The sequence below is a fragment of the Lygodium microphyllum genome, chromosome 27 (assembly GCF_053477565.2).
Source record: "Lygodium microphyllum isolate KBCC chromosome 27, Lygodium_microphyllum_v1.1.10, whole genome shotgun sequence".
Lineage (NCBI taxonomy): Eukaryota > Viridiplantae > Streptophyta > Polypodiopsida > Schizaeales > Lygodiaceae > Lygodium > Lygodium microphyllum.
The window spans coordinates 23,079,930-23,100,283 of record NC_141161.1 but is presented as its reverse complement, the minus strand read 5'-3'; the positions used below and the strand labels follow the sequence as shown (position 1 = coordinate 23,100,283).

The 20,354-nt window shown below is 45.8% G+C and overlaps 1 protein-coding gene across 2 annotated transcripts in view; it reads left to right on the top strand.

Moving 5' to 3' along the window:
* The window catches only part of LOC148012131 (tRNA ligase 1-like), a 225,849-nt gene that overhangs the window by 13,748 nt on the left and 191,747 nt on the right, over nucleotides 1-20,354 (top strand). Inside the window, exons 3-6 of one of the 2 annotated variants that reach the window (XM_087669540.1) lie at nucleotides 2,296-2,345; nucleotides 2,430-2,706; nucleotides 3,722-3,772; nucleotides 6,660-6,742. In XM_087669540.1, the coding sequence (XP_087525666.1) occupies nucleotides 2,296-2,345; nucleotides 2,430-2,706; nucleotides 3,722-3,772; nucleotides 6,660-6,742 (461 nt within the window). Of the gene's footprint in view, nucleotides 1-2,295; nucleotides 2,707-3,721; nucleotides 3,773-6,659; nucleotides 6,743-20,354 lie in introns of both variants that reach the window. The other variant, XM_087669539.1, reaches the window with a different exon arrangement.

The following is a 20,354-nucleotide window of genomic DNA, read 5'->3' as shown; positions in this document are numbered from 1 at the left end:
AAGATCTTCTATTCTGGGCATAGGAAATTTATTCTTCACTGTTATTTTATTAAGTGCTCTATAGTCAACACAAAGTCGCATAGAACCATCTTTTTTCTTTACCAATAAAATTGGTGAAGCCCAAGGTGAATTACTGGGTTGAATAAATCCTTTATCCAGGTAATCCTTAATTTGTCTTTCAACTTCTTGATGCTGTGTTTCACTTAACCTATACGGTGGTTTTGAAATAGGGTGTGTATCCTTATTTATATCAATTGGGTGATTTATTTCACCCCTATCTGGTGGAAGGCCACTTGGTAAATCAGATGGAAACACATCTTTAAAATCATCTAACAAACTATTCAATTCATTATTAACATTCAATTCACAAACATAAAAAAATTGTTGCTTTATATTACAGAAAATAAAAGTATTCTGTACAGGAAGAGACCATAGCATATATACCTCACAAACTTCCTTCTTTATCAGCTTCTGAACTTCAGTAGAACACAGCAAAGGATTATCAGATACTTCATGTTCACCTTGAATGACAAAAGTCTTACCATCCCTTTCAAATTCCAGTGTATTATGGTGATAGCTACGTTTTAAGGATGGTTCCAATCCCCATAGCCGATAGATGGCCTCGGGAAAGACAGAGAGAAAACCACGAAAAACCTTGAGCACGAGACCTTCTTCTCCTCCCAACCACGCCTAGATAAGTGCTGGCCCCTCTCTACCTGTTTCCTCTGCCAGCCGTCCACTATTGGTGAGTCCTACTATTCTTGGACTCTCTTACTCTCTAGGCTCCCCTTAACCCCGTTCGGGCGCCCAAGAGCCCGGACGGTCATTCTCGTGCATGTTCCCCTAGATTTACCTTAATGTCACTTTAATGTCACATTCCATATTTATGACCTTAACGTGACATTAAATATCACTTTTAATGTCACACCTTGGCTCATTGGTAATGGTGCTTCAAATCATATGACTCCTCAAGGAGATTGGCTTGAGGATCTGTGTTCTTTTTGTCCCCAAAGGGTATAGTCAATGTTGATGACATTTCTTTAGTGCTTTTTTGTGGTGTTGGCACTTTGCCACTATTGATTGACCATTCATCGAGCTTTGTTTTGGAAGTCCTACATGCTCCAAATTTGGGCTTTCTACTCCTCTCAATTCATTGCCTTCCTAGACTTCGTGCCTAGGTTGAATTTCTAGCATGTCATTTTATTGGGGATTCTTCCACAAAAGCCATTCTTGTGACAGGTTGGTAGGAGGGGAGACTATACAGTCTCCATTCCCCTTCCATTGCATAGGGCTGTTCGAGATAGTCTCCCAAGGTATGTTCCTGATGGTGCATCGCCCATTCCATCCCCCACCATCCCTTTTCATGGTACCCTCGTATGTCCCATCCCTTTCAGAGGGGGATGATATCGGTGATGTGGCTATGGATTCGTTGGCCCTTTGTGTTCTAGATGGGGATTCCCAAGTTCATGAGGAGGTTCTTCATCAGCTGACTACATCAATGGACTTTTGGCACTCCTTTTGTTTGTCTCAGATCCATTTTGTCTTCTTTGGCCTTCAGCCACATCCAGGATCTAAGAGGGGGTGTTAGCAGATTTTGTGTCATGTACAGTCATCTCTTGCCTATGAGCCTCAGTTTGAGTTAAAGGAGGACATTAAAAATTCTGATATTTTGTTTGTTGGTCATTTCATGTGTTTTGACGGAGGTGGCAGCTCCTTTCATTAGCGTGCATTTCAATGCAGTACAATTTTCAGTCAGGTCTATCATGTTCACACTGGCTGTGTAGTGATCCAGCTCAGTGCATTTCTGTTTTAAAATGCTCTGGGTTCATACTGGAACACCTATTTTGTGGTCGATCAGTTTTTTATTAGTTGGCTGCATCAAATGCAGCGCTTGGAGCAGTTGGATTTTTAGCATATTTTTCCATTAGTCGGTGAGTTTGGGGGGACTGCTTCTCTATCATCAGCCTGACATGATGTACTCACTGATGCTCTGGGATGCATGCAGGGAGTCCACTTTATATTTAGTGTCTTTTGAGTTCAGTGCAGATTCTTCCTCTTTCTTTGCTTTCGGAATTTTCGTGTTTGTGTTCTTCTTTCATTGCGCACTCTCACAAGATTCCCTAACATACAAACATTCAAGCAATCAACTTGTGAATTGATAAAACTGTACCATCAGATTGAAAAACCTTTATTGTTAAAGCTGGTTTTAGTGTTAATTTATTGTGATATTTAAGCAGATTCATATTATCCTTTGGGTTTCATTCTGAGATGTTATTTATTTGTATCTCTTGCAAGGGAAATCGAGGTAGCAATGTGAATGTGTATGGAAGCTGCTCAAAGCCAAGGTATCATGCTGAAGGATTTGCAAATTGCCTTTTTATGGATAGAACTGGTGACCTCAGAAGAAATGGTGTGAATATGGTTTGCAGCAATACGCTTTTGAGCTCAGGTCGAGGCATGGGCTGTTCTCAGAGTGGGCTCTCATGGTTCTTGAGAACAGAAAACTCTCAAGTACTGGGTCAAGGATTGACACAATCCAAGTTCAAATGGATCAAGAAAGCTCCAGGTTATTCTGTTGCAGAGCTTTCTATGTTAACCACCAAGAATTATGAAAGGTGGGTGAATCCAATTACAGACTTTGTGGCTGAGGCTCGAATACGGGCAACATTCTATCCAAAATTTGAAAATGAGAAGTCTGACCAGGAGGTACAACCTTGAATCAGTTGTCTTATAATTTGAATTGGACAGTTTCTTACCGGCAAATATGGTACATGCACATGTGCTTATCTGTATGTCATATATTTATATAATGTCAGATTACATGTCACTTGCATGAGACCTCTTCACATCCAAATGGATTTGTACATCTTATAATAGTCATATGGTTAGTATGGAGATGGATTAGTTCACAGTTACATAGACATATAGTAACATAGGTTGCCCAGCAGGTGATTTGTGAGTCAATAGGTAGTAACACAGTTGGATTGGCACTTTATTGGTGTTCAGTAGGTAACACCATGGGGGCAGTAGGTAACATAGGTGGGCCACTCGGTAATTGGTGTAGCCAGATAACAAACAGGTAGGTGGATGGATTGACTAAGAGTGTTTTTATGTGGATGGTAGAGTTTATGCAAGCCGCATTCCAGTGGTAAAGCCAGCAGGCCCAAAACTTGGCCCCACTGGTCCGCAGTTGGCTATCTCTGCTTGCAATTGTCAGTTGGGAAGCTAGTAGTGGTATTAGAGGTGTCATTTTGTTTTTCTTTTCGATGGTTTGGGAAGCCAAGGTTTTTATAAAGGCTATTTTGAAAAAGGTGTGGCCACATATGAAGTTTGTTTTGTTGGGTCTCTTTCATGTGCATTTTGTTTCTGTGTCTTCTCATTTCTGCCCTCCTTCATGCATCCCACCCTTCTTTTACCCTCTCTCCTTTTGTCCCATCCTCACTGAACTTTCTCATTTAGTCCCCTTCAATTTCTCTTTAGCCAAAATTTTAAAATTGATCTCTTCTCATTTCTGCCCTCTTTCATGCATCCTACCCATCTTTTACCCTCTCTCCGTTCGTCCCATCCTCACTGGACATTCCCTTTTACCTTCCCTCCAATTTCTCTTTGACCAAAATTTTAAAATCGATCTACAGGCTCGCACAAGAATGATTGATGTTGTTAATTCATAAGTCTGGTTTATTTCAAGTTTTTCTTATCTCTACTGCCATGTGCTCTACAGGTTCGCATGAGAATGATTGATGTTGTTAATTCGAATAAGGGAGTCCTAGAGGTGATTCAACTGCTGCATCTATAATCATAAGTCTCTGACTGTTTTTTCTTTTCTTATTGAAGTAAATGACTGAAGTAGTATGTCTTCTCTGCTTTGTCATCTTTGTTAAATTCCCACTTCCGTTGAATAGTAGGATGCTACAGAGTTTTGTTTTCAGTCATCGTTGCCTTATGATTGTTTTTAAATATTGGTTTAGGTTTCTTTTGTTCACAAAATGGATTCTATGTTAAATATAGTTTATAACATATGTGAAAGAAAGACTTAGGAGTATGAAGGTATGTTTAGCCAACTGAGGCTGAAAAATACATGGCCTTAAATTGCACAGAACCATTCAAGAGTCTTACGAATAAATATCTAGTGAGCAGTAGCAATGCACTTGTGATGAGAACTTCCCTTCCATCTTTTATAGCAGTAAGTATGGAGCCTAGGCAAAGGCTAAAAGGCTAGTCAAAGCTCTCTTTTCATAAAGGCATGATGTTTTTCAAGGCACCAAAAATGTCAAAATTCCTTTGTCCAAACATTCTTCAGTTTTCAAATGTTTGCAGGGCCAAGCAAATGGGGTATTATAGAAACGATGATGTGAATGCTCCTCTATGCTCTTCTATGGTATCTAACAATTTCAGTTTTGTGAAATTGCGGGATCTAGAGCATGGCAGATGCGGAAGCTATGGAGGTTGAAAGAGAAAAAAGAAACTCATGAAGACATTGACCGTGACTAGGACAAATTGTTACACAAGTGAATTAGGTTCCAAGATTGAGACTTGGACTCATAAACACAATCTTGTGTATTGACAGTGACATGACACTTTACTGGAAAGAAAAGAATACTATCATTGCATTAGAAAAAGAGTACAAGTACAATGCTTTATAGGATTTGAGTGGTGGTACTTTATCCTATTGTGCATATGGGATTCTGGTCCTGAGTCCTCACTGCTCCTCACTGCTCCTCACAAAGGGATTGAAGTAGGTGTGATTGCAAATATCTCAACAAGTTTCAACTTGACAGGTTTGCTTTCAACTTTAGTCAGAGATCACATATCTGAGATTAATCACTTTCCTTGGAATTGCTAATAAGGTCCTAGCAAAGGTGATTGATCTTGGATTGGCCCCCTTGATGACAAACATTATACATCCCACTTAGATAGAATTTGTTCACTGCTGTTACCTGTTCTAGGAAACTAGGATCTGATTGTGCTTCTTGAAGATTTTGAGATGTATGATAGAGTGAGTTGGTAGTTCTTAGAGGGTACTTTACTAAGGATGGGATTTCTAGATTAGTGCATCCGAGGAGTTGTTGTTCTCTATTCTTTCAGCCCATAGGAAATTCCTTGTTAGTGGGGCTAGAGGGGAGAGGTTAGCATTGAGAGATCAGTGAAATAGGATGCCCAGTCGCCCTCTCTTGTTCTTGTCTATTGCAAAGGCCACGAGTTCTGTTTTGAGATACAGATTCATTGGTATTAGAGCCATGAGGTTGCCCATTTTAGAGCTTGCTGAGCTTCTTGATGTGGAGTTTGCAGATGACATAACTATATTTAAACGGATGAGAGCATTGCAAGGATCTTTGTTGCAGCCATGGAGATTTTTGGTGCTCTTCATTGATTAGCACAAATCCTATGGTTTTTGAGTTTGCGATGCTAAACAACCGGATTGGAGAGCCTAGATGAATTTCCCTCAAGTGCCTTGGAGGGCAACATTGATTGGATTTCATGTGGGGATTGACATGACCACAGAACAACAGTTGACATCTCTTCCTCTCAGCATTAGATAGAAGCTCCTTTATTAAAGGCCCTTCTTGACTATTTTGGGAGGGAATTGATGATAGCTTCAAGCTGTTGTCATGTGAGTGGGCTAAGGCAAGGTTCTGGTAGCATGTGCAAGATATGGAGAGTTGGAGGAGACCTAGTGGCATTATCTATGGGATTGTGCGAGAGCTAGAGAAGTGTGGAGAAAAGCCCTCAAAATGGTCTTTTATGGCAGAGTTAAAACTATAGTAGTGACTTGGGAGGAATAGCTTAGTTTACGGATAGAGGCCAAGCATGTGGATATGGGATTTTGAGGGGAGTCATTCATTGCTCATTGCTGGCCACACTTCGGTAGGATCACCACTCCAAGTTACTTGTAGACAGAGTGGACTTGGGGCCATGGATGGGAGCTGATTGCTAGCATCACTGCTTGGCTTGTTTGGACTTGGTGTCATTAATGGAAATTTCTTTTCTTGAGAGAAGAAACAAATGTAGAGTGGAAGCATTTATGGCAGTTGGAGTTGGAATTTAAGTTTTCAGATGGAAGAGAGGGGACTGGAAACAAGAAGTTTGGAAATTGATCTTTGGGCAAGAGAGTCGGATGAGCTTGAATGGACAAAGCTTGAGTTGAAGCAAAGTGATATGAAGTTGAGGAGGTCTTTACAAGAAAATTTGGAGTAGTTTGAATGAAGTAAGCTGGAGTGAAGAAAAGTGGTAGGAAGCTGAGGGGCTGTCTCATTTAAGTAGTGCTATTACCATTTTTCTTTCTGAGATGGAGGTTAATGACTGTTGTTTGGCTTTCCTTTGAAGAAGCTGAATGGCATTGTAGGTATGCGTAACTCGTGCTTTTCAAATACAGCTTATTGGCGACATATTTCATTCTTCCTAGTTAAATGTAAGTAGTGCCAGTCATATTACTGGATGAATGCTTGGTGACATTTCTAGTCTCCTAAGCTGACAAATTTGTCTAAACATTAGCTAAATTTTAGTCTATGTTAGCTTTGATTAAATTGAGAATGATGCAGAAAAAGCAGTAAAGAAGGTTGATATGTTCAGAATTTTTGAATGTTGTAGGGGGACTGATAGTTAGTCTCTTGTGACTAGGCACACCTTTTCGATCTCTAATAATTACTTTTTTTTGTCAGGTTACTTTGAAGCACTCTGGCTCTTTATTTATGTATGCTGGAAATATGGGTGGGGCCTATGCAAAAAACAGTTATGGGAACTTGTAAGTATACAGCGACTTCAAATTTCCAAACCTGTAATACAGGTGGTGTTGTTCTTTGTTCTTTGTTCCATCATTGATATCCTATTCAGGTCTTCTATTGTGTTTTACCTTGGTCCCTTTTTTGATTGAGGTGTTTATTATTAGAGTTTTTTCTTCTTGGTAAACATATTTAATGTTTATCCTCCTCAGCAACCAATGGTCTATGTGGTCAAAGCTCGATACTTCTAATCATGTAAATTTGGTGCTAACTTGTGAGCTGCCTGTTTTATGCATTATGGAAGTCTTCACAAATTTATTAAAAATTGTATTTAATTGTAGAGGGTTGGTTGATTTAAATAGTCAACTTGAAAAGTCCTTATCTCCATCATCTGTGGGGACTCTCCGCCTTGAGACTTCACTCCATGTTTGTTTTCATTGCATTTCTTTCTCTCTCCATGTCTCACCTTCATTGCACCTTTGCTTGTGTCATGATCTTGGCATGCTTCAGTTTCTTCAGCCCCTTTGCAGGCCATCTAGTTCCTGTGTGCTTTTGACCGTGATGTATATTTGAATTCTTAGTCATGTTGTACTTTTGAGATTATGTTTTGGTGATTAATAAAAATACCATTTACACAGAGAGAGAGAGAGAGAGAGAGAGAGAGAGAGAGAGAGAGAGAGAGAGAGAGAGAGAGAGAGAGAGAGATTGAAGTCCGTGCCAAAAAAGGCAACAGGATTGGTGCAGGCATGGACAGTACTGGGCCTACTACTTCACACGATTCCATGCGAACATATATGCGCAGGAAGGAAATGATGTCGTCCGAGCGTTCTGCTCCTGCTATGGTTTCTTCAGTTCCCCGTCATCAGCCCGCCAGAAAAATGTATTCGGATCGTCTCAAGGGTCCACCTGCATAGCTGGCTTTTGATACCAGAGGCAACGTCGTTACTCCGTGGGACCGTCGTTACCCACGTTCCAACCCCAAGCAAGCGGATATGCCGTCAACTTCCAAATCTGGCCCTCAGAACTCTTTTGCGGTGTTGGCAGATTTCTTGGACGAGGGAGTCCTCGACATTCTCGCCGACAAAGTCAAATCGAGGCAAGCTGTGCCTCGTACCTAAGTGTGTTTTGTATACACATGAAAATAGCCACGTGGAACGTGCGAGGAATTTGTTCTCGTCACAAGCAACATGCCATGTGGACTGCATTGTATGAGAATCAGTGGGATGTCCTGTGTGCTGTTGAGCACAAGAGTCACAGTGATGCCGGTAAAGTGGTGGATTGCCATGGCTTTCGTTTGTTCTATGCAGGAACACAGGCCAGGCATTATTCGGGGGTGCTCATGATTGTCCATGCCAAATATCAGCCTGTTCTTATTAAAAATGATGTTCATGGCCGCTTTTTGGTGATTGAAATTTTATTCGAAGGGGAAATCCTATGGTTACTTGGCCTCTATGCTCCGAATGATTCGCTATCTCGCCGGGAGCTTTGGCAGACTTTGCAGACCTCCTTGTCACTTGGCAGACGCGGCTTCTTCATGGGGGATTTCAATATGTGTGTGGATTCTTCCCAGTCTACATCGGAGCACTCGGTCATGGATGCACCGGAAAGTCGTATGTGGCACGACTTGGCTCTTGCTGTTCTTAAGCAAGATCTTTGGTCCTGGCTACACCCGTCTTCTCCAGGCTTTACTTTCCATTCGGCCCAGTATGCCACAACATGGTCGCGGTTGGACCGCATATATATCATGCATAATGATGATTTTCTGCCTGAGATGCTCGAAATAAAAGTGTTGCCGCAATATGTCTTGTCGGATCATTTCCCTTTGCAGTTCGAGTTGCTTGCACAACCCATTGCCCCCTTCAAGCAATTTCTGGAGAGACTCCCTTTGCGTTTCAACTCCTCTTATTTAAAGCATACAATTTTTCAGGGCTATATGCAGCAATTGCTTGACAGATTCTCCTTGGACTTTTCCTCTCAGGGCACTGCGTCATTTGACCGATTGCTCTCTAATGTGCAGCGGGTTGCTCGGCAATATGGGATCTATCATGCCTCTCTTTGTCGGCGCCGTAGATAGGCAGCAGAGGACCTGCTGCTTTTGGTTCGCTCCTTGCTGATGGATACTCCGGATGATGCATTTTTGCTTACACTGGCCCTGCGGGTGGCCGATCTTCTGAAAGAATTCCAATTAAAATCATATCAGCAGGCCAAATTGCAACATCTAACAGAGACTTTGCAAGATGGTGCATGTCAGACCCATAAGTTCTTTCGAGCTCTCCATGCCTCTCCTGCGCGAGAGAATTTGACCAGACTCGAGGATGCACAAGGCCACCTTATCCTGGATCCACAGACTATTGTGCATATGTGCAGCAACTATTTTCGTGACCTTCTCGGTTCCGCTTCTCTTCCTTCAGCCCAAATCACTCAGGCCCGTTCGGTCTTCTATGACCTGGTCCGCAATCAGCTACCGCAGGACATGCAAGCTACTCTGGAGTCAGATATTGGGGAAGCAGAGGTTATGGATGTCTTGTTACACTTGCCCAAAGATAAAAGTCCCGGTTGGGATGGTCTCACCAATGAGTTCTTTGAAGCTTTTGCTACCCAACTGGCAAAACCTTTGCGGGCCCTGTTTCAGCAGGTGTGGGAAACAGGGATCATGCCTCCCTCATGGAAACAAGGACTTATTAAACTGCTTCCAAAAGTTCCCTCGCCATCTAAGTTGACACACTGGCGCCCCATTTCTTTGATGGGTTCCATGTACAAAATCTTTTCCAAAGTAATGGCGAATCGGCTCCATAAGCATCTCCCTGCCCTTGTACACCCTCTTCAGTACGGTTTCATCAAGGGCCGAAATATCTTACACAATGTTTTGAATGCCCAATTGGCCATTGATTATGCCCGGCACTCTAATCAGGAGGTGGTGTTGATTCAACTGGACCTGGAAAAGGCTTTTGACTATCTGGACTGGTCGTTTGTTGCTGACCTTATGTCCGCTATGGGCTTTGGTGCTCGGATGTCTCGTTTGATCTACACCATTAGTGCTGCGGCGTCTTCGCGAGTCATGCTGAATGGAGGTGTTACTGAGCAATTTGTCCTTGCCCGTTCTGTCAGACAGGGGTGTCCTTTGAGCCCTTTATTCTTTGCCCTTGCGACACATCCAGTTCTTTCCATGTTATCACATATGGCCGCCTCTTTCCAGTTGGCCGGACTGTCGCTTCCTACAGGACACCATTTCATTAGCCAATCCCTGGCGGATGATACTTTTATGATTTTGCGTGCGGACAAGGATAACCTTCGAAAAGCATTGGATGTTTGGGGTCTCTTTGGCCAGGCGTCAGGCCTTCGTATCAATACGCTCAAATCAGCCATTCTAAGCTGCACGGAGTCGGATTTGCAGTCCTTGGACTGGCAGGGTCTGGTTGTTCCTCGAGGTTCCATTGTCAGGCATCTTGGATACCCATTGGGTGTTGATATTCCCCCAAAGCAGCTTTTGCAGTGGATTTCTCAGAAGATAGTGGCCAAGTTTATGTACTGGAAGTCTCAGGCCTGGCCTTTTCATGTTCGCCTCAAAGTAGCACAGATAATTATGTTGCCAATGATCACATATTTCTTGCCATTGTTGCCCTGGACTCCTACGACTCTGAATGCTCTTACTCAGTCTATTCGCTTCATGCTCTGGAAGAAGGACTCATTGCATGCAGGCATTTCCTGGATCTCGTGGTCACATGCGTGCACCCCCAAAAGCATGGGTGGCGGAGCTATTTTAGATGCCCAAACTCACATGCAGGCACTCCGTTGGTCCCTTTTCCGCGCCATGTGCTCGGATGATCATCATCCATGGGTCGCTATTGCCCGTTCTTTCCTCGAGGGTCATGGGCTTCGGCATGGCAATACCCGACTCCGATGTTCTTGGTGGCACGTTCTTAACGCGGACTCACGGTTTTCCAGTTCTTCTTCATCGCTGCTTACTCATTTGGTGTGTTCCTGGAAACACGTCCTTCGAAAGGCTCAGTGGCACCCAACGGAGGATCGTCTGGCTACTAACTCTTTTCAATTGGAATTACTGGCGGTCTCACGTCTACTTTCGTGGGAAGGTAAACACGAGCTTAGACCGCAATTCAACCGGATGGCACGTTTGGGCTTGTCTTCAGTTGCGGATGCCACCCTTGCCAGGCGCAATGTGCTTATCTCGTTTCGTACTGCTAGGAGGATTTTCCGGATCCCTCGTGGATATAGGCCTTTATGGGAACAGCTCGTGACGGTGCTCCAGAGCAGACAACCCTTTCCTACTCTTGCTTTGGATCATCCCTGGCAAGATTGGGACCTACAAGGCCAGCTGCCTTTGAGCAAAGCTTCTGCTAATCAAGTATATCATCTCCTGATTAAAGATAATCAATGGCTAGTTACTAAAGCGAATGCTTTATGGGGATTGCGTAAATCCCGCTCGTGGTGGAGGGTCACTGTGATGGAGGGCTGGGTCAACAAGACACCCTTTAAATACAAAGTCTTTCTTTGGCGAGTGATAATTGGGGGTCTTCCGCTTGCTTCGGCTCTTTCCAAGCGCCGAATCTCCAATGGCACCTGTTTCTTTTGCACCACTGCTATGGAATCCGCCCGCCACCGATTTATTTCCTGCCCCGTCGCTAAGAAAGTCTGGTTACTTTTGTCGGCCGTTTGGCGAGGGGTGGTTGGCATCACACTGCGCCCCTTTGATTGGGTTTTGGGCCGGCCCAAATACCCTACTCCCGCACAGCCACATATGAAGCTCATGTATCACTTTCTTCGCTACTGGGGCTGTTGGCATAACTGGACGATTCGGAATGCTTTTCTGTTTGACTCCGCCCATAATGTTCAGCGGCACATTGTGAGGCTTAAGGGCCTCTTGTACTGGCAGTTAGATCTTCTCCATCGTTCTGATTTGCTCTCTACAGAGGATTTTCGTCCTTGGCATATGGCAATTTCCGCCGCATCCTTGCCATGAAATTGTAACTTGTAGTACTTAGCACCTTTTCACATGATGACTTGTATTGTCGTCATGTATCTTGTAATCCAGTAATCTTGTATTTTTTTTCGTAATTAATACAATTACCCTTTACGAAAAAAAAAAAAAAAGAGAGAGAGAGAGAGAGAGAGAGAGAGAGAGAGAGAGAGAGAATCGGATGGCTAGGTTGGGGTTGAAGACAGTCCATGATGGAGTTATTCTTGGACAGCCCCGTCTTTATTCTTTTAGGCCTGTATCATACAAGAGTTGGCTGCGACTGCAACAGCAGGAGAGAGAGAGAGAGAGAGAGAGAGAGAAAGGGGGGGGGGGAGAGAGAGAGAGAGAGAGAGAGAGAGAGAGAGAGAGAGAAGGGGGGGGGGAGAGAGAGAGAGAGAGAGAGAGAGAGAGAGAGGATGCGTCGAGCGATGGCGGAACTGGCTGGGGCCTGACCTGGTGACGCGCACGTTCCTCTGCTGTCGGTGCCTGCACCCTCCCGCACGTTCCTCTGCTGTCGGTGCCTGCACCCTCCCGTTTCGCCTTCAAGAGAGAGAGAGGATGCGTCGAGCGATGGCGGAACTGGCTGGGGCCTGACCTGGTGACGCGCGTCCTGACCTGTGCGCTGCGGGAGATCTCCCCTCAGACCAGCGTGGGGTTCTCCCTGATGACAATATCTCGCCCTGCCAACCTGTAAGTACCCTGCCGTCCTTCAGAGCCTACTGCCGTGCGACCTGCTGTTCTGGGTCGCCCTCCTCGGAGAGAGAGAGAGAATCGCCGCCTCTGGTTGACGGTCGCGCCTGCTCACGGAGCCGTCCCGCTGCCCTGTTTCTGCCGCCCTAGCCACGGCAGCCTGCCCCTGCGGCCGTGAGTCAGCGGATCCGCCCCTGCCTGTCTCGCTGAATCATCTGAAGCCGCCCTGTCAACTTCACCTCTGCTGCGGCTCGAGGCGCCGCCTGCGTGTGCTCCTCCTTTCGTGCAGAGGCGCCCAGTTCTTGTGAAAACCCTGAACCTGACCTTCGTTAGAGAGGAGAGAGTTCGTCCTCTGTGTGAAGACAGCAGTATGGCTGGACTGGATTTGGATTTTCTTGACCGGACGGTGGCAGCCCTTGGCCCTGATTCCGATGCAGAGGAGCCGGAAGATATGGTGCCATGCACGGAGGAGTTGCCGCCGAGTTCTGAACAGCCGCCTGCCGGCAAACGCTCCAAGCCTATGCCTGATGAGCCAATGAGTCCTCCGGAACGCTCCTATGCGCAAGTGGCCTCTGATCCGGTGGATTCACAGGAAATCGACTGGGAGCATTTGCTGGACTTCGCCAATACTCTGCTTGGCGATTATGTTCAGCATAATACCGAATCTTTTTCTGTTGCGGGAACGGATGATGTGCTGGAAGCCACGGTGGACCCCAAATCAGTCTTGCGATCTTTCTCGGTGTTCTATGACCGTGCAGTTATTCTTTTCTTCATTGGCAGGATCCCAATGCTTTCGCATATTCGCCAGTGGCTGCACCATCTATTGCAAGGGGAGTCGGTTGAGGAGATTTTCCTTGGACCTCGCGGGTTTTATGAGGTCCTGCTGAAATCGGAAATGCATCGCGCTGAGCTCCTGTCCAAGTTGCCGCTATTCTTTGATCGTTGCCTGGTTCATGTTGTGCCATGGCGCCCCATGGCCGACTTCCAGCGTCTGCTTCAACGCGAATGCCCGGTGTGGGTAGAGGTGGAAAACTGTCCGGCGGTCTATTGGCCCTTGTTGAAGGATGCGATGGCAGTTGTGGGAACAGTGTTGGTTCCCCCAAGCCTCAGGGCGATGAACCGCAACCGTTTATGCATGCTATGGGACACGGCCAGGAAAAGGCCCGCGTGGCTTTGCCTCAATTGTTCGGGCATGCATCCTTTGTATTTTCGCTTAAAATGGGGCAACTTTGCGGGCCACTGCTTTTCATGTGGTAAATTGGGGCATTTCATGGACGAATGCCCTGAAAAGCAATCGTCTTCGGATGATGCGCAGGTTGTGCTGCCCAAGGACGACATGGTGCTTGATGCCATGCCCCAGGAAGCCCCTCAGTCTCCTCATGTCATGGACAAAGGCAAACAACAGGTCCGAAGTGTGGATTCCCGTCGTACTGACTGGATTGAGGCACGTCCTCAAAAAGGTAAAAACTTGGATACAGGCTTGGCGGATCCTGGGCCTCCCGCTTCCCAGGATTCCGTGCGCACGTATACGCGCCGGAAAGAAATGGCCACTTCACAGCAGGCTCCGCGTCCTAGGGCCCCGTCGGGCCCCCGCAATCAGTCTCCAAGGAGAGCCTATACCGACGGCCCCAGAGGCCCACCTGCCAAGCTGGCGTTCGATGCCAAAGGAAATGTTATTACACCCTGGGATCGGCGTTATCCCCGCCCCTCTCCCAAGGCAGTGGATTGCCCTTCTACCTCCACAAAAAAAAAAAAAAAAAAAAAAAAAAAAAAAAAAAAAAAAAAAAAAAAAAAAAAAAAAAAAAAAAAAAAAAAAAATAAAAACCAAACAAAACAAAAAAAAAAAAAAAAAAAAAAAAAAAAAAAAAAAAAAAAAAAAAAAAAAAAAAAAAAAAAAAAAAAAAAAAAAAAAAAAAAAAAAAAAAAAAAAAAAAAAAAAAAAAAAAAATCTTCTTCTTCTTCTTCTTTTTCCAGTTGAGCACAAAAGTCACGGTGAAGCAGGAAAAGTGATGGATTGTCATGGATTCCGCCTGTTTTATGCAGGGACCCATGCTACGCACTATTCGGGCGTGTTGATGATTGTCCATGAGAAATATCAGCCTGTCCTTGTTAAAAATGATGTGCAGGGCCGCTTTCTGGTGATCGAAGTCTTATTTGAAGGCGAGATTTTATGGCTGTTGGGTCTCTATGCTCCGAATGATCCCGCATCCCGGCGGGATCTTTGGTCCACTTTGCAGGGCTCCATGTCACTTGGCCGAAGGGGATTCTTGATGGGAGATTTCAATATGTGTGTCGACTCTTCTCAGTCCACTTCAGGGCATTCGGTAATGGATACGCCGGAAAGCCGGGTGTGGAGTTCTTTTGCTTTGCATGTGCTCAAGCAAGATCTTTGGTCGTGGCTTCACCCTTCTTTTTCAGGGTTTACTTTTCATTCCGCACAATATGCAACTACCTGGTCGCGGCTGGACAGAATGTATATCATGCAGGGCGACGACTTTCTTCCCGACATGCTGGAAATGAAGGTCTTGCGGCAATATGCATTGTCGGACCATTTCCCCCTCCAGCTTGAGATGCGGGCACACTCTATTGCACCTTTTGTGCAATTCCTGGACAGGCTCCCTTTACGTTTCAACTCCTCTTATCTGAAGCATTCAGTTTTCCAGGGCTATATGCAGCAGTTGATTGAGAGGTTCTTATTGGACTTCGCCTCTGAGGGCTGGCCTTCATTTGCACGGCTGCTCTCTAATGTGCAGCGGGTTGCTCGCCAGTATGGGATCCATCATGCCTCGCTTTGCCGCCGACGTCGACATGCAGCAGAAGACTTACTGGCCTTGGTCCGTTCCTTGCTCCTGGATTCCCCTGATGATGATTTTCTGCTGTCTCTGGAGAGGCGGTTGGCCCATCTTATTCAAGTGTTTCAGTTGAAATCTTATCAACAGGCCAAGCTGCACAACTTGATGGACACAATGCAAGATAGCACCTGCCAGTCTCATAAGTTCTTTCGCGCCTTGCATGCATCTCCGCCCCGCGAAAATATGACCAGACTCCAGGATTCGGAAGGTCGCATGGTCACGGATCCGCAGACCATTGTCACTATGTGCAGAAACTATTTTATGGATCTTCTTGGTTCCTCTTCCTCGCCTTCTAGCCAGGTTACGCATGCCCGTGCGGTCTTCTATCATCTGGTCCGCCAGCAGGTTCCAGTTGATATGCAAGCCGCTTTGGAGACGGATATTTGCGAGGACGAGGTTATGGACGTTTTGTTGCACCTACCGAATGATAAAAGCCCTAGCTGGGATGGTCTCACTAATGAATTCTTTCAGACCTCGGCCACGCAGTTGGCGAAGCCATTGGTGGCCATGTTTCAGCAGGTGTGGGAAACGGGGGTCATGCCCTCCTCATGGAAAGAAGGCCTTATCAAACTAATTCCAAAGGTCCCTTCGCCGTCAAAGTTGCAACACTGGCGACCAATCTCTTTGATGGGCTCCATGTATAAAATCTACTCCAAAGTGCTGGCGAATTGGCTCCACAAGCACCTTCCAGCTATTGTGCATCCTCTCCAATATGGTTTCATTAAGGGCCGCAACATTCTGCATAATATCTTAAATGTGCAAATGGCCATTGACTATGCGCGGCACTCCGGTCAGGAAGTGGTATTGATCCAATTGGACTTGGAAAAGGCATTTGATTATGTGGACTGGTCTTTCATTGCAGACCTCATGTCGGCTATGGGCTTTGGTACCCGAATGTCCCGATTGATCTACACCATCAGTGCTGAGGCTTCCTCTAGAGTTATGCTTAATGGTGGAGTTACAGAGCCATTTGTCCTTGCACGCTCAGTCCGACAGGGTTGTCCTTTGAGCCCTCTCTTCTTTGCCCTGGCGACTCACCCGGTCCTTTCAATGTTATCCTCCATGGCAGCCTCTGCCCAGCTGGCCGGTCTGTCTCTTCCGTTGGGTCAGCACTTCGTCAGCCAATCTTTGGCGGATGACACCTTTATGATTTTGCAGGCGGACAGGGACAACATTCGAAGGGCATTAGATGTTTGGACACTCTTTGGTCAGGCCTCTGGGCTTCGCATCAATGCCCTTAAGTCAGCCCTTCTCAGTTGTACGGAGCCTGATTTGCAGTCCTTAGGCTGGCAAGGCCAGGTGGTTTCCCGTGGCTCCATTGTCAGGCATCTTGGATACCCATTGGGGGTGGATATACGGCCAAAAGCCCTGCTGGAGTGGATTTCACAAAAATTGGCAGCAAAGTTTATGTATTGGAAGTGGCCCAGACAATCATGCTTCCAATGCTAACGTATTTCCTGCCATTGTTGCCATGGACTCCTACTACTTTGAAGGCCCTCACTCATCCCATCCGTTTCATGCTATGGAAGAAGGACTCACTGCAGGCCGGCATTTCCTGGATTTCTTGGTCACACGCATGTACCCCTAAGCGCATGGGTGGCGGAGCGATTTTGGATGCACACACTCATATGTTAGCTCTCCGTTGGTCCCTTTTTCGTGCCATGTGTGTGGATCACCACCCTTGGTCCATCATAGCCCCTTATTTTCTTGAGGACAGCGGGCTCCGCCATGGCAACACACGGCTTCGGGCCTCCTGGTGGCATGTCCTTAATGCTGACTCTCGTGTTTCCAGTCCCTCTTCCTCTTTGTTACTGCACTTGGTCGGCTCTTGGAAAGTGGTGCTCCAAAAGGCCCGCTAGCACCCAGTGGGGGACCGCTTGCAGACTAACTCCTTTCAGTTGGAATTGTTGGCAGTATCGAGACTCCTTTCATGGGAAGATAAACATCAACTCAGACCAAGATTTAATCGCATGGCCCGTCTAGGTGTGATGTTGGTTGCGGATGCTACCCTTGCTACTCGCAATGTCCTCGTCTCATTTCGGATTGCTCGGCGACTCTTTAAGATCCCGCGTGGATACCGTGATTTGTGGGAGCAGCTTTCGTCGAAGCTTCAGGGTCGGCAACCCTTTCCTGCCGTGACGGTGGATCGCCCTTGGCAGGACTGGGATCTTGCAGGCCGCCTGAGTCTGGAAAAGGCCTCCACTACTCAGGTGTATCATCTTCTTGTTCAAGATCACCAATGGCTGGGAGAGAAAGCTAACACTGTTTGGGGACTGCGGAAATCGCTGTCATGGTGGCACAAAACGCTGATGGAGGGCTGGCAAAATAAGACACCTTTCAAATGCAAGGTTTTTCTTTGGCGGGTAATGATTGGTGGTCTTCCTCTGGCCTCGGCCCTTGCCAAGCGTCGCATCTCGAATGGCAATTGTTTCTTCTGTACCACACCGGCGGAATCGGCCCGACATCGTTTTCTCTCTTGTCCGCTCGCCAAGAATATCTGGTCACTCTTGTCGCACATTTGGCGCGCGGTGGTGGGATCCTCGCTAACTCCTTTCGATTGGGTTTTTGTGCGCCCGAAGTATTCCGCACCGCCACAGTTGCATGCGAAGATCTTATTTCACTTTTTCAGATATTGGGGATGCTGGCACATTTGGACCACGCGCAATGCTTTTCTCTTTGATTCGGCCTCTAATGTACCCCGATATATTGCCAGGCTTAAAGGGCTCTTGCATTGGCAGCTGGATATCATCCGACACTCCGACTTGCTCCCTCGAGAGGATTTGCATCCGTGGCATATGGCAATTGCCTCTGGGTCGTTGCCATGATTGGTGTAACTTTTTCAGTGCATTACTACGGGGCTTCCCCACACGTTGGCCTAGGGCCCTTGTGTATCTTGTAATCAGAAAAAAGAGAGAGAGAGAGAAAGAGACAACCTCTTCACATGATGGCTTTGTGTCATCATGTATCTTGTAATCTAGTAATCTTGTATTTTTTTCGTAATTAATATAATTACCTTTTACGAAAAAAAAAAAAGAGAGAGAGAGAGAGAGAGCCCTGCGCAGTGCAGTGCAGTGAATCTGCAGGTATGTGACCCTGCACTGACAACCCTACATGCAGAGAGGAGATTTGTTCTGCCCTATCATGATCTCTAGAAGGAGATGGCAAACAGTTGAAAAGACTGCTCACTTTGAGACTGACGAGATTACCAGCAGACCGACAACCTGCTTTAGGGGCAACTTGCTTGACTGACAAATAGCAGACTGACAACCTGCCCAGAGGGTTTGAAGGCACATCGTAAGGTCTGTTGCACAAGTGCAGTCCAGCACAGCCTGACTGCATAACAGGTGCAGTCTACATACAGGGCTTGAAGACAGAGACAGACTTTGAGACAGCCAGTCAGGGTTGAGAACAGATCTTGTAAACAGCAGAGAGAGAGAGAGAGAGTTATTATGGCTAATACGCAGGCGACAAGTGGTATTGATGGGGTTTTTCTTGATCAGTATGTTGGGCATTGGATGAGGAGGAATTGGTTGAGCCGGATGGTGACTCTTTGGCTGAGGATTTTGGTCAGTTCATGGAAGGGGATGAGATGGGAAAAGGCCGTAAGATGATGGTTGATGAATTGGTTTTGGGTGCTCCAGATTTGCCTCAGCAAGGTGTTCGTGTTTCTTGCTCACAGGCTGACGAATCTTTCTAGTTCATGCTTGCCACTGCCAACAATCTTATGTCTGATTATGTTCATGCTAATGAGGGTAAAGTGAGCTCTTTATTGGAAGGGGATCATGTGATTGCTGTTGTGGGAATTGACCTAGTTTTACATCAGATTGCTGCCTTTCATGAGAGGGCAACCATCCTTTATTTTACGGATAGGAGTCCTTTGATTGCTTGAATTCACGGTTGGCTGTAGTCTTTGCTTGTGAGTGATGATGCGCCTCATGATGATGTTATTGGGCAAGTGCAGGCTCCTCTCGTGGAAGGGATTTATGATGGACCAAACGGGTTTTTTGAGGTCCTTTTTCATACTCGAGATGTGCATGCTCGCATTATGCAACATATTCCTTTGTTTTTGGATGGTCAGCTGGTCCATATGGTCATGTGGAGGCCTATGGCGGAGTCTTAGGTAAACATGCCCAATTTGGGTGGAGGTAGTTAACTTTCTTGCACATCTTTAGAGACATTGCTTTGGTTTTGAGATCCCTTGGTGAGGTGTTGGTGGAGCCTTGTTCGGCCTTCCATAATAGGAACAGGGCTTGTATGCTTTGGGACATTGGGAAACCTTAGCCTACTAAAATTCGTTTTGAGGTCCCCGGATTATAAATGTTGGTTTTTGAGCTCAAACGGGAGACGTTTGCTGGAGTTTGCTTTCGATGTGGCCAATTGGGCCATTTTATTTCTGAATGTGATAGTAGATTTGAGGTTTTGCAACATTCTTTAGACCTTGACATGGATATGCAAGAGCATGATCTTGAGCCTTTGACTCAGCAACAATATGTTGCTCCTCTTGTGCCTCTTGTCTTGCATGGACATGATAATGGAAATAAGGATGTTTCCCAGGTTGGTATTGAGCGTGAGTTACATTCAGATGGTCGGGATCTACCTCCTCAAGGTGATTCTTGGATCACTGTGGTTAGACGCAATGCTCGATAGGAATCTTGTTTGACTCTTGCTCACCTGTCTCCTCATCCTATTACTTAGACTTTTCAATGCAGAGGTAGGGGTTTTTACATGAAGCCTCAATCTTCATGTGTACGTGCAGTTTGTGTGATTGATAAAGGTGCTTCTAATTCAGCTTTGCACTTTGGTGTTTGTGGGAGGCTTTTGCCCCCTTGGGATATTTTCCGTTCTTAGCAACAACAGCTCCGTTCTCGTGCTTTGATTGCTAGTTTGCAAAGGGTGGATCTTGTAGATATGATCCGTAGTGAGATGGAGAGATTTGAGGCTACTAAAGCTATGAATGTTAAGGGGAAAGTTGTGATTTAGTAGTTCTCTCTCTTTTTGTTTATCATGAGACTTGCTTTATTGAATGTTAGAGGCATTTCTTTTGGCAATAAGCAGTTTCGGTTTTTGTTAGTAATTGGTATGTGGTTTGTGCCTTGGAGCACAAACAACATGCTTTGG